This window comes from Pantherophis guttatus, chromosome 15 (genome assembly GCF_059756535.1).
Source record: "Pantherophis guttatus breed Tessera chromosome 15, ASM5975653v1, whole genome shotgun sequence".
Lineage (NCBI taxonomy): Eukaryota > Metazoa > Chordata > Lepidosauria > Squamata > Colubridae > Pantherophis > Pantherophis guttatus.
In genome coordinates this window covers 12738268-12750698 of record NC_142077.1, presented here as the reverse complement: position 1 = coordinate 12750698, position 12431 = coordinate 12738268, and the positions used below count along the sequence as shown (strand labels likewise).

The 12431-nt window shown below is 49.5% G+C and overlaps 1 protein-coding gene across 1 annotated transcript; it reads right to left on the bottom strand.

The window, feature by feature from the left end:
- Positions 1 to 5804: 5804 nt before the first annotated feature.
- On the bottom strand, positions 5805 to 12431 carry LOC148111921 (vomeronasal type-2 receptor 26-like). Its single transcript, XM_087879398.1, has 2 exons — positions 11961 to 12431; positions 5805 to 6877 (listed from the first exon to the last, which is right to left on the bottom strand). The coding sequence occupies exons 1-2, from the start codon at positions 12429 to 12431 to the stop codon at positions 5858 to 5860; spliced, it is 1491 nt and encodes a 496-aa protein (XP_087735524.1). The 3' UTR covers positions 5805 to 5857.

Below are 12431 nucleotides of genomic sequence, written 5' to 3'. Positions count from 1 at the left end.
CCTGCCACACCCACCAAGCCAAGCCACCTCTAGTAGCATTTTAAAGTTAATTCTTGCTCTCTTTCCTTGCCACACATATTTCCATATTATTTTCTTCAGCTCTTCAAAGGATTTTTTTCTCCAGTTTTATTGGTATAGTTTGAAATAAAAATTATATTTTTGGTAATACATTCATTTTTATTAATGTTATTCTACCCATTAGTGATAACTGCAAGTTTCTCCATTTCTTCAGGTCCGTTTCGGTTTGTTTTTTATTTATTTTTTATTTATTTATTTATTAGATTTTTATACTGCCCCCTCTCCCGAAGGACTCGGGGCAGTGAACAGCCAAAATTAAAAAACATACAATATTAACATTAAAATACGTTTAAAACAGAATTAAATCCAAAATGGCTCCCCAATTTAAAACGCTTTACCCATGACCCTATAAATAAGACGAATTTAAAATTTAAAATTTCCACATTTAAAAAGGGGGAAGATTTAGGCCAGGCCAGCTTGATAAAATAGAAAAGTCTTCAGCGCGCGGTGGAAGGTGCGCAGATCCGGGATCCTACCTATCTCCGGGGGGAGGTCGTTCCAAATCGTAGGTGCCCCCACAGAGAAGGCTCTCCCCCTAGGGGCCGACAGCCGACATTGTTTGGCCGACGGCACCCGGAGGAGCCTCTCTCTATGGGAGCGTACTGGCCGGTGGGAGGCTATTGGTGGTAGCAGGCGGTCCCGTAAATAACCAGGTCCTAAGCCATGGAGCACTTTAAAGGTGATAACCAGAACCTTGAAGCGCACTCGGAAGACCACCGGGAGCCAGTGCATCACCACCCGCGCTACCACCAGTTTATAATTATTGTCTTCCTTGAGCGTTGCACATCTTGATGTCAGATGGATGCCCAAATATTTCACTTTCTTCACAATTTGGATATCCAGTTTCTCCATCATCTCCTTTTTTTGATTTTCTCTCATATTTTTAACTAATATTTTTGTCTTATCTTTGTTGATTTTCAGTCCTGCTACTTTCCCATATTCTTCTATTTGCTCTAATAGTTTTGGTGCTGTCTCTATTGGAGCTTCCATGATAAACACCAAATCATCCGCAAATGCTTGTAGTTTATATTCTTCTTTTTTTGATTCTCATTCCTTTTATTTCCTTTTCCTGTCCACTTTTCTATTTAAAACCTCTAATGTCAATATAAATAATAACGGAGATAAAGGGGATCCTTGTCTTGTTCCTTTTCTGATATCTATTTTCTTTGTCATTTCACCTTTGCCGCTTGGTCTCTTTATATAGTTTGGATCCTATTTATGAATCTGTCTCCAAAATCCATCATTTTCAACTGTTTTATCATAAATTGCCATAATTCACGTTGTCAAACGCCTTTTGTGCATCTGAAAACAGCAGCGCTATTTGCTTCTCTGAGGGTAATTCATCATATTCTGATTCTGGGGAGCCAGGAGGGGATCGAGGGGAGAAGCTCTGGCCTTGGGACTCAGGGGCTCAGCCGGCCTGAGGGGGAGACAGGGAGGCCCTGAGGAAACTCCGGGGCTTCAACCAAGGTGGACTTTATTCAAGCAGCCAAAAGAAGAGATTAAGTTCCACACACAGAACAGAGTTTAGAAAGGGATGAAAAAAGCCACGAAGAGAATTCTAGCTACATCCAGTTTCCTCCTTTCCCTCTTTCTACTGGAGGTTCCCGCCACAAAATGGAGGAGGCTGCGCTTTAGCTGTCCCTCTCACTGCCTGTAGGGGGCAGTCTGCAGTCTGGCCTTTAAGCCACACCTGGCCTCCGCAGGCAGTGAGAGGGACAGCTAAAGCTGGAAAAGACCCCGCATCCTCCATTTTGTCACCTACTTCCCTTTTTGGAGAGGATTCTTTTGCCCTCCGTAAAGAGGGGAGGAGTTAGAATAATGGACAAATGGAGTCGAAAGAGACCTCAGAGGTCATCCCTCCAACTGCCCAGTGAAGTGTTTACTAGAGCGTCTTTCTCAGCCTTAGCAACCTGAAGAGGTGTGGACTTCAACTCCCAGAATTCCAGTCAGCACTCAGGGTCCTTCCTCCACCGGGTCCTTCCATGAGTCAGCAGTCCCTCTCACTGCCTGTAGGGGGCAGCCTATACTCTGGCCCTTAAGCCATACTTGGCCTCTGCAGGCAGCGAGGAGGACACCTAAAGCTGGCAAAGACCCCTGTGTTCCTTTAGGTACATTTTCACAAGGCCTTTTGGATACGAATAATATTTAATCTTTTGTGGTGTTTCCCTCTCAGCTCCCCTTCATCCTCTGGGCCTGGAGAGGAAAACCTGGACTCTCTGGAGCTTCCATTCCAGATCCAAGGGGCGACATTTCAATTTGGGCTCCGCCCCCACAGAAGAATTCAACTCCCAGAATTCTCCTGGCAGCTTTAAGACTTGTGGACTTCAAGCACGGCTGGCCGGAGAATTCTGGGAGTTGAAGTCCACAAGCCTTAAAGCTGCCATGTTTGGGGGCCCCTGGACTACAAGGCCTCCAAAGTCCCTTTAAGCTCTTTTATTCTCTTATTCCTAAACCAAATAGCTGAGACCAGAGGTGGGTTGCTCCCGGTTCTCCCCAGTTCAGGGAGATGGCAGGCAAAGCGCATGGACGAAGGGAACCGGTGGTAATAGCGGTTGGAACCCACCACTGGCTGAGACCCTCACTGGGACCCTCCCTCTTTTGCTCCCTCCGGACTGAGGAGTTCGAGAGCTGCCTCCAGACGTTCCTCTCAAGGAGAGTTTTAGAATCCTGCAGTTGAAAGTTCTTCATGTCTCCTTTCCCTGAAGACCCCATTTCATTTGGACTTTAGTCCCAAACTGATTCTCCTTTTGGCATTTCTCTTGACGCTTCTCCAAAATGCATCCCCAGGAAGCCCCCTCCCTCTCCCTCTCCCCCTCCCTTCCCCTCCCTCTCCCCCTCCCTCTCCCCCTCCCCTCCTGCTCCCTCTCCCCCTCCCTCCCCCTCCCCCTCCCTCTCCCTCTCCCACACACACACACACACAGAGGGGTTGGATTGGGTCTCCCTCTCCCACCCTCCGTCCCTTCTGCTTCAGGCTTGGAGAGTCTGCCAGGGCTGCTCCTCATCTGGCAAGGCTGAAGGGGAATCGGGGGCTGGAGCCAGGTGAGGGTCTCATCTCTGCCACAGGTGAGGCTCCCGGAGAGACTTTCTGGCAGGCAGCCAAGCCTTCTCCTCAGCCTCTCCGCACTCAGGAGAGATGCAGCTCTACTGCCCAGCGGAGGCAAAGCTTCTCGTTTTCTACAAACCATTTACAGGGATTTTTTTTTTAAAAAAATATTTTCCCTAGGAAGTGGGGGGAGGGGGCTACCGAAATGGGCATCGTGCCTCTGCCTGGGGGGAGACTCTCCACCCCGCAAAAGCCAACGGCTTGAAAGCGGCTCCTCTGCCCCCCCCCATTCCCCCCCCGCCTTCCCCAAACCCCTCCCCCCATGGCAAAGGCGGCCTGCCCTTCGGGTGGGAAACGCCTGGAGCGCAGTGAAGCCCCCCGACTCACCTCCGGCTGGCAGGCTGGCTGATGGGGGGGGGGCAGAGGAGAGGCGGGGGAGCCGATCGGAGGGAATTGCAGGGGCTCCAGGATGCTGCGGCTGCCCTCGCTCGCCCTTTGCCTGCCTTCCCTCCGCAGGGCTCGCTCGGGCTCCCCCCTCCCCAGTCCAGCTTGCCTGCAGGCGGAGCCCCGGTGCCTTGTGCGAGGCCGCTGTCGGAGGAGCCGGTGGGGGCTCTTTGCATCCTTTGGTCCGGCTGTCCGGGGAGCGTGGCTTCCTCCCCAGGACCCCGTCCGTCCCCCCCCCCCCACACACATACAGCGGCCTTGGACAGGGCAGCGGGAGCTTCTGCCTGCATCACCCGAGGCTGGGGAGGGAGGGAGGGCGAGAGGGAGCCAGAGGCCCTTCCCTCCAGCCTTTGCCCAAAGCCCCGCACCACACCGGGAGGCCAAAGTTGGCATTTCTTCCCCCCTCTGACCCGCGTGTACCTTTGCAAGAGGACCCTTTCTCCCCCCCCCCCTTTCCCAGCGGCTGCATCGGAGGGACGAGCCGAGCTTTGCTGCCCGTTGCAGCCAGGAGCCTCAAAGCCCCGGAGGAACCTTCGTGCTACAAGCAGCCCCGGATCGGCCTCCTGCCACCTCTGCCTCTCCAGGAGCCCCGCCGGCCTTTCTGGCGCCACTGGCGGCGGCGGAGGCTGGGCTGGAGCTCCTGGGGGCCCCAAGGACCCGTCCCGTCATCGGGAGTCCCGGAGCCTCCGCGGGGGAACCTTCGGCCGGGCTCCTCGGAAGACGCCGGAGCTCGCAGTCTCCTGCCTGGCTAGCGCCCAGAGTGGCGGCTGCAGCACCAGGATTCCTTCCGGGCGTTACGTGAGGTTCCCAGCCAAGCTCGGACCGGCCCCGGCCGCCTTTCCCCCCCAGGAGCCTCTGCTGACCGGGAGAGAAGGCGCCGCCTCCCCCTGTGCAAGAGCGGAGGCAGGAGGGCAGAGCCAGCGGTGCTTCCGAAGGGCCGGCTGGCCGCTTCCTTCCCCCTCGCTCCCCAGGCAGCCGGGAAGCCCAACAGGAGGCCGCAGAGGCTGCGCAGCGTTGCTGGGACGACGGAGCTAATGCTGCTGCTGCCCTTCCAGAGGGCGGAGGGGGGGGCAGCTGGGAGGCCAGGCACCCCCACAACCTGACCGGGTGGAGGGCGGCCGAGAGCCGGCTGGGGAGGGCGATCGTTCCTTCGCTCGCGGGTTTGGGCTGGGCTGGGCTGGCTTGCATAATGTTGGCAGGGATCATGACTCAGGGGTGAAGGGTGGGGGGGTTCCCTCCCCCGCGTGGCTCCAAAATTAAATGCGGGAGGAGGCATACCACGGGAGGGAGACCCGCTCCAGACCTGCCCGTTCGGCTGAAGGTTCACCTCGGTGGCAACATGGCAAAGCCATTGTCTGACATATCAGCCTTATCAGCGGTGAGTGGTTGGGATTGGCAAGGGGCGTGGCTGGGTGTGGTTACCTACCGGTTCAAGCAAACCGATGAGAACCTACTGAATCCCACCACTGGCTTTGAGCCAATCACCTGGAGGCCCCGATTTCAATTCCCAGGGCCCAGCTAGGACTTCAGGGCCAGACTCTATGCTGCCCCCTACAGGCAGTGAGTCTTAGCTGAACCCTGGCAAGAGGGAGGGGCTGTGATGGGGGGGAGGGGCTCTCTGTGTCCAGGAGTTTCTCTCCTTTGCTCTCGGATGGGGCTGCTCTACCCCAGAAAGACCTTTGGGGGTGGGGGTTGGGGATTGGAGGGCCCTGCTGGACTCAGGGCTGCTGCTGGAAGACGAGGCGGCAGTGGTGACCAGCAGGGCCTTTCCCCAAAATCCGCCCTCCCTTAACAGTGACAATGGTTAAGGCATCAGGCTAGGAAGCAAGAGATCCTGAGTTCAAGTCCTGCCTTAGCCCTGAAAGCCTGTTTGCTGACCTCGGGACAGACACTCTCTTTCAGACAAGCCCACCTCACAGGGCGATTGTTGTGGGGAAAAGAGGAAGAGGAAGAAGAGTTAGACATGTTCAAATTTGTCTCCTCACAATCTTCCACACACCCTTTACTTATTTCAAGAAAAATAGTTGGCCCCCTCATGCATGGAGAAGAGCTTGGACCATTTTCTATGTTTGGACTGAAAAATGTTAAAAGTTGAAATTCCTCAGTCTCACTTTTACACATTTCTTCTGGCTGTAAGCTGCTCCTTTGTGAACAATTCAACAATTTCCAAATTTGAAACATATACATTTGAGTTTCTTTGACTCCTGCATACTATCTAAATGGAAAGAATATCTCCTTTCAAATAAATAAACTTTAATAATTTTTCCAATATCATAATGGTGTTACGTCTCATGTTTTCACATTTGTTCTGCCTGTGAGCTGCTCCTTTGTGTTGAGGTCTGGCCTCAGAAGGATGATGTAGCACTTGGGGATGAAGATGCAGACCAGCAGACCAGCACTGGAGGCCAGGATGGAGAAGACCTGCACAGCCACCATGTATTTCCCTTTGGTGCTCAGGTAGGTGGGCACAAAAGTCACCCAGACACTGCAGAAGACCAGCATGCTGAAGGTGATCAGCTTGGCTTCGTTGAAGGCCCCAGGCAGGTTCCTGGCCAGGAAAGCCACCGTGAAGCAGATGGCAGCCAGGAAGCCCATGTAGCTGAGGGTGACGTAGAACATGACAACGGCCCCTTCGTTGCATTGCAGGATGATCTCTCCAGGCTGGGAGTGGAGGTCAGAGTCAGGGAAGGGGGGAGAAACTCCCAGCCAGATGGAGCAGATGAGAATTTGGACTCCAGAACAAGAGAGGATGATGGAGTTGGCCAAGCTCTTCCCCAACCATCTCTTCGCTCGGTTTCCTGGTTTTGTGGCCAGGAAGGCCAGCACCACCGTGATGGTTTTGGCCAAGAGAGAAGAAACGGCAACTGAGAAGATGATGCTAAAAACTGTTTGTCGGAGAAGGCAGGTGGCTTTCCTTGGTTGACCAATGAAGAGAAGGGGAGACAAGAAGCAAAGCAGGAGGGAGACCAGGAGGATGTAGGAGAGGTCCCGGTTGTTGGCTTTGACAAGGGGAGTTTCTCTGTATTTCATGAAGATGATTAAAACAAGATCTGTGGTTAGGAAAAAGAGTAGGGCAAAAGAGACCAGGATGATGCCCAGAAGTTCTTCATAAGACAGGAAAGTTATAGCTTTGAAGATACATTGGACTCTGGCCTCATTTGGATATTTATCATCCGGGCACTTGGTGCATTTTTGTGTATCTGAGAAAGACAAAAAGCAACATTTCTTTAATATTCTGTTTTTTTCTCTTCCAATAGAAACCTTCTTTGGAAAACAGCTGATACCACAGACATTTTCCAAGAAGAATTTCTTTACATTAGAAAGAGCATAAGAAGGATATTTTTTTTCTTTAAAAATGTAGCTAGGTATATGAAGTTGAGGGAAGTCCTAGGATATTAATTATTTCCTGTGTAATGTGTAGAATCTTCATAGGAACCTACATTATTAGAGGTTAATAATGAATCATATAATCTTTTTAGGCAAACATCCTGAGTCCTGCCACATGGCAGTTAATGTCCTGGACTTGGAGGATTCCTACAGTATCTTGTAACATCTGGAAGCAACCTGGAATTAAGGAGAAACTTCCTATCAGTGAGAGCAATTAGCCAGTGGAATAGCTGGCCTCCAGAAGTTGTGGGTGCTTCAACATTGGAGGTTTTTAAGAAGAGAATGGACAGTCACTTGTCTGAAATGGTATAGGGTCTCCTCCTTGAGCAGGGGGCTGGACTAGAAGACCTCCAAGGTTCCTTCCAGCTCTTTTCTGATTGATTGATCTATATGATTGGAAGATTATTTGTGTAATGAGTTCCCCCCATAACTATCCACAGCACCAGATTATGGCCCAGTGAGACCTTCTCAGTGATCCTCAAGGGAGGCCAATAAACAATGAATTGCAAGGTCTTTCAGAAGGTGGACCTGAAACAATTCATCTAGTTTCAAAGATCTCAGATGTTCCTAGAAAGGTGAACTTAGCAGCACATATCCAAATTAAAAAGCAGAAGAGATATTTCCTCTGCTGTTAGTAAAGCTTGCCCAGTCTGCCACCCCCTCCTCCCATCTCTCTCCAAGTCTTTTTGATTTACTTCTGTTTAGATAAGAAATTGTGCAGGTTAAAAATAAAAAACCCATGTGAGCTGCGATCTATCCTTTAACTTGCACTTTCATGAACTGGATGGATCCAGTTCCACAAAGCCTCCCATTTTCCTCAGTGTGACCCACCTTCCTGAGTGGAGAAGGTCCCCTCCGGACAAGGAACGCAGTCATAGCAGCAAACTGGCTCTCCTTCTCGAGCCCTCTTGACAAATCCAGGATGACAACTTTCCACACATTTGGACTGAGGCAGGGACTGAACAGAAAAACAAAGAATCCCAAAGAAAATATGTTAGGATTTCCATCCATGGAAAATGGGGGAAAATAAACATTAGACAAGTAGATTCTGGGCTTCATGAAGGTAAATATGAAATCTTTGACTCCTTCCAAACAGGTTTTGGAGATGAGACTCTGGCAGGTTCTTTCGTTAGTTCCTCCCTTTTGCTTCTGGCATTTAACACCGCAATATAGGACTTTTCTATTTAATGTAGTCTAGAGGGATGGAATTGAAAAAAGATTTAAATATGATGATATATTCTTATTAAAACTGATAATAAAATTTACAGTAAAAGATTTAGGAAATTTTATTCTATTAGGTTTTTTAATATGAAATTAAACTGTGATGAAGAAAGAAACCTCTGACCAGTAAGATCTTGAAAGGTTTCCATAGAACATGGCAAAGCCACTCCACTTAGGTCCCGTCTCTTGAAGAGCTTCCATGAGATGACACCACCTGGCATGGGAGGCCAACCACCCTGGAGACTCTAGACTTTGCCCACATGAAATGGGACCTCAGGCTTTGGAAAACAGAAAAAAGACACCAAAATTTCTCTCACCTTATTGAGCAACTTTAGCTGTGAAAAAGCATCTTGGTTGATAGAAAGTCTCTGTCTTTCAAAATATGCCAGAATCTCTTCCCTGATACCCCCCTTGGGGAGAACCAACAAGCTGTCAATGCTCAGATCTGCTGTTATCTCTCCATTTTGGTCCAAGTACAGTTTTCTTCGAGAAATATTCCAAAAATCATTCTTCTCCATAAAGGGATGAAACTAGAATGGGAACGTCCAGGAATTTGAAAAACAGAGAACTTTGTTTTTATCCCACATTGTATCTTTCTTCTACAATTGTCTAATCTCCAAATATGCTTAATTAGGATACAAATTGTGGCTTTTCGCCCCAAACTGGTGGGCTACTCACGGAGTCCAAATCTTGAGTAATTAGGAGACTGACACCAGATTGCTCTCGGGGCGAGTCAGCCAGGAGTTGCTCCTAGCGTCCTCTTTTATTGTACTTGTTTGCGTAAGCAGAAGATGGGTTACATATCGGAAGGTAGGTTACATATGTGCATAGAAACATAAAGTACATTTCCTGCTAAGCTCTAACCACACATTTCTATAGACGCGACCACATGTGAATACTTCGCCTAGCTTACCCATGCTACATCCTGTTAGCTTGCTATGCCAGCTGCAGTTTGCTCATGCTAGTTTGCACGCCCTGGGTTCTCAGTTCACCTGTGCTGACACAGGCTATAAGAATCCGGACTGAATCTGTCCCAACAACAAATACTGCCATCGTCTTCATACGTGAACAAGAAAGTTTGAGAAAAATTTGTCAATTGATATACTGACAAAATATTTAAAAAGTATATAATTGATACAATTTGTTAGATCGTGGGTGCAAAGAAGGAGAGGACTCGTTGTATAGCTTACACATTTATTTAACTCTGTAGTTGCAATGGCGCTAGCAGCCGCAACAGCTCCTTTTATACGGGAGCTGTCCCCGGCTTCAGCCACTGATGCTTATTTAAAGTTCCCGCTCTCAGGATTGATTCCTGATAGGACTATTTGAATTGTCACTCGATACTTAACTCAGTGTCCGCCAATCCGGTGTCCGCTATGCAACATAGTCCCGCAAGTAGGCGGGTCACCGTGGGGCTCGACTGGATCTGCGCAGATCCGTCGGTTGTGTGTCCTCGGAGTGAGAGGTCGAGTTCTGCTGCTCTCCTGGTGCTGTCTCTGGAACTCTCTCGAACTCTGGGGCTGGGTTGGATCTATTCTGTTCAATTTCTTTTCCTGCTCCCCTCGGCTGTCTTTGGCGTTCTTCTCCAGGATCCTGCTCTTCCTCTCGGCCTTCAGTTAAGTCTCCTGTGTTTCGATCTGGGTTTGAGTTTTCTCTTTGCCGTTGTGGTAGCGCCGCTTCTGCCGTTGTATTTTTTTCTTTCCAAATCTTTTGGCAGTCCTTTTCCGGCTCGCTCTCGTTTCTCGTGACTCATCCTCTGAGTTGGTCTATATGCCTCTTCCAGTGCTGTCCATCTTCCGTCTGGACTCTGTATGATAGTGGGCCCGTTACTTGTGTGTTATCTCTGCCGGTACCCAGAGGGGGCTTCCGTTCAGATTCTTGGCGTAGACTTTCTCTCCTTCCTGGAACTCCCGGACTCAGCTCGTAGAATCGGTTGGTTTTTCTGAGCTGTACTGGGGGTGTAGTCTATCTAGTGGGGATCTCAATTTCCTTCCCATCAGTAGTTTTGCTGGGCTCCAGTGGGTTGTGGCGCTTGGTGTGATGTGTTGTATTGCTAGTAGTTTGTCGATATTTGCTTGTATGTCCCCTGGTCCCAACCTTGTTAACGTTTCTTTTGTGGATCTGACCATTCGTTCAGCCAATCCGATCGTCGAAGGTTTTCCCAATGCTGACAATGCGTGTCGTATCCCTTGTTCTGCTAAGAACATCTCAAAAGAGTTCACTGTGAACTGGGGGCCGTTATCGGAGACTATGAGGTCGGGTAGGTTGAGAGTGGCGAATAGCCTTCTTAGCACTAGTATAATGGCTTCTGATGTCGTTGATTTCATAAGAGCCACCTCCAACCATTTCAAGAATGTGTCTACAATAATTAGGAATATGTTTCCTTTGCATGGCCCGGCGAAGTCGATATGCAGTCTAGACCATGGTGTTCCCGGGTTCTCCAAATCGTGGGTGGGCGCTGATTTCGAGGCTGCTTGGAATTCTTGGCAAGGCTCGCAGGTTGACACCCTTGCTTCAATTTCTTTGTTCATCCCGGGCCACCATACATAGCTCCTAGGTAGAGCCTTCATCGTCACGATACCTGGGTGTCCTTCATGTAGCAGCTTCAGTATTCCTTGTCTTAGTGTGTTTGGAATGACGACCCTGTCTCCCCATAGTACACAACCCCTCAGCCCCGAGAGTTCGTTTTCTCTCCTTTTGAATGGCAGGAATTCTGAGTCCACGCCTTCTTCTGGCCACCCTTTCCAGATCTAATTTAAAACTCGCGCCAATGTCCTGTCTCTGATGGTGGCTCTCGCGATGTCTGCTGCCAATATCCGGTTTTCCTCCAAGGTTTCGATGAGGAGTGTAGTTGTTGTTGGGGCAGGATCTTCTCCCATTTCTGGAAGTGGGCATCTGCTTAGGGCATCCACATGGTCTATCGTTTTTCCTGGTTTGTGTTGGAGTGTATAGTTGTAGGCAGCCAAGAATTCTATCCACCTCAGCATTCGGGGTGACAGGATGGGGGGGTGTGGGTCTTTCCCCCGCTATGATACCAAGTAGCGGTTTGTGGCGGGTTATGAGTTCAAATTTCCGACCGTAGAGGTATTCGTGAAACCGTTTTATTCCGGCTACTGCAACCAATGCTTCTTTGTCCAGTTGGCTGTAGTTTCTTTCTGGTTTTGACAGAGTCCAAGAGAAAAATGCAGTGGGGGCTTCTTTTCCATTTGGCAAGGTGTGGCTCAATACCGCTCCAATGCCGAAGGGGGACGCATCAAACGTTAGTCTTATTGGCAATGTCCCGCTGTATTGCACAAGTACTCTGTCCAACGTCAATAGTTTTTTTTTATGTCTTCAAATGCCTTCTTTTCGGTAGCCCCCCATCTCCATTCTACCATTCTGTCCAGTAGCCAGTGGAGCAGTTCAGCAGTAGTCGCTTTCTGTGGCAAGAATATATTATAAAAATTAAGCAACCCCAGAAATGCCTGCAGCTCCATCTTATTCTTGGGTGTAGGGGCCTCTTTGATGGCTCTCAGCTTTCCGGGTGTGGGCCTGATCCCCGACCCGTTGATTAGATACCCCAAGAATTCAACCTGTTTTTCTGCTAGGTGGCACTTCACCTAGCAGTCTCTCTTCACCTTAAGCCCTACTTTTTGAAATCTTGCCAGTACCTCCTGCAATCTTGGCTTCAATTGGGTTAGGTCTTTTGCTGATATGAGGACATCGTCAAAGTAAGGGACAACTCTGTCGATTCCTTGCAGAAGCCGCTCCATCAGGCTCTGGAATACCTGGACGCTACGCTCACCCCAAATTGTAGTCTTTTGCATTTAAATGCCCCCCTGTGAGTGACGATCATTTGGGCTTCAGCGGTGGCCTTGTCTACTGGGAGCTGTTGGTATGCTTGCGCCAAATCTAGCTTCGCAAAGATCTTTCCCCAGCCCAGCGAATGCAATAGGTGCTGCACTACAGGCATGGGGTATGCGTTTTGCTGAAGTGCCTTGTTAATGGTACTTTTGTAGTCCCCGCACAAATGTACTGACCCATCTGGCTTGATGGGTGTCACTATAGGGGTTTCCCACTTTGCGTGATCTGTAGGTTCTAAGACTCCCTGAGCAACCAGCTTGTCTAGTTGCTCATCTATCTTAGGCCTTAGAGCAAATGGGACCCTTCGGCGCTTTATCCGGACAGGGGCTACCTGTGGATCTAGGCTAAAGGTAATTGGGGACCCCTTATACTTGCCAAGCTCGCCGTTAAAAACTTCTGCAAACTCCTTCAT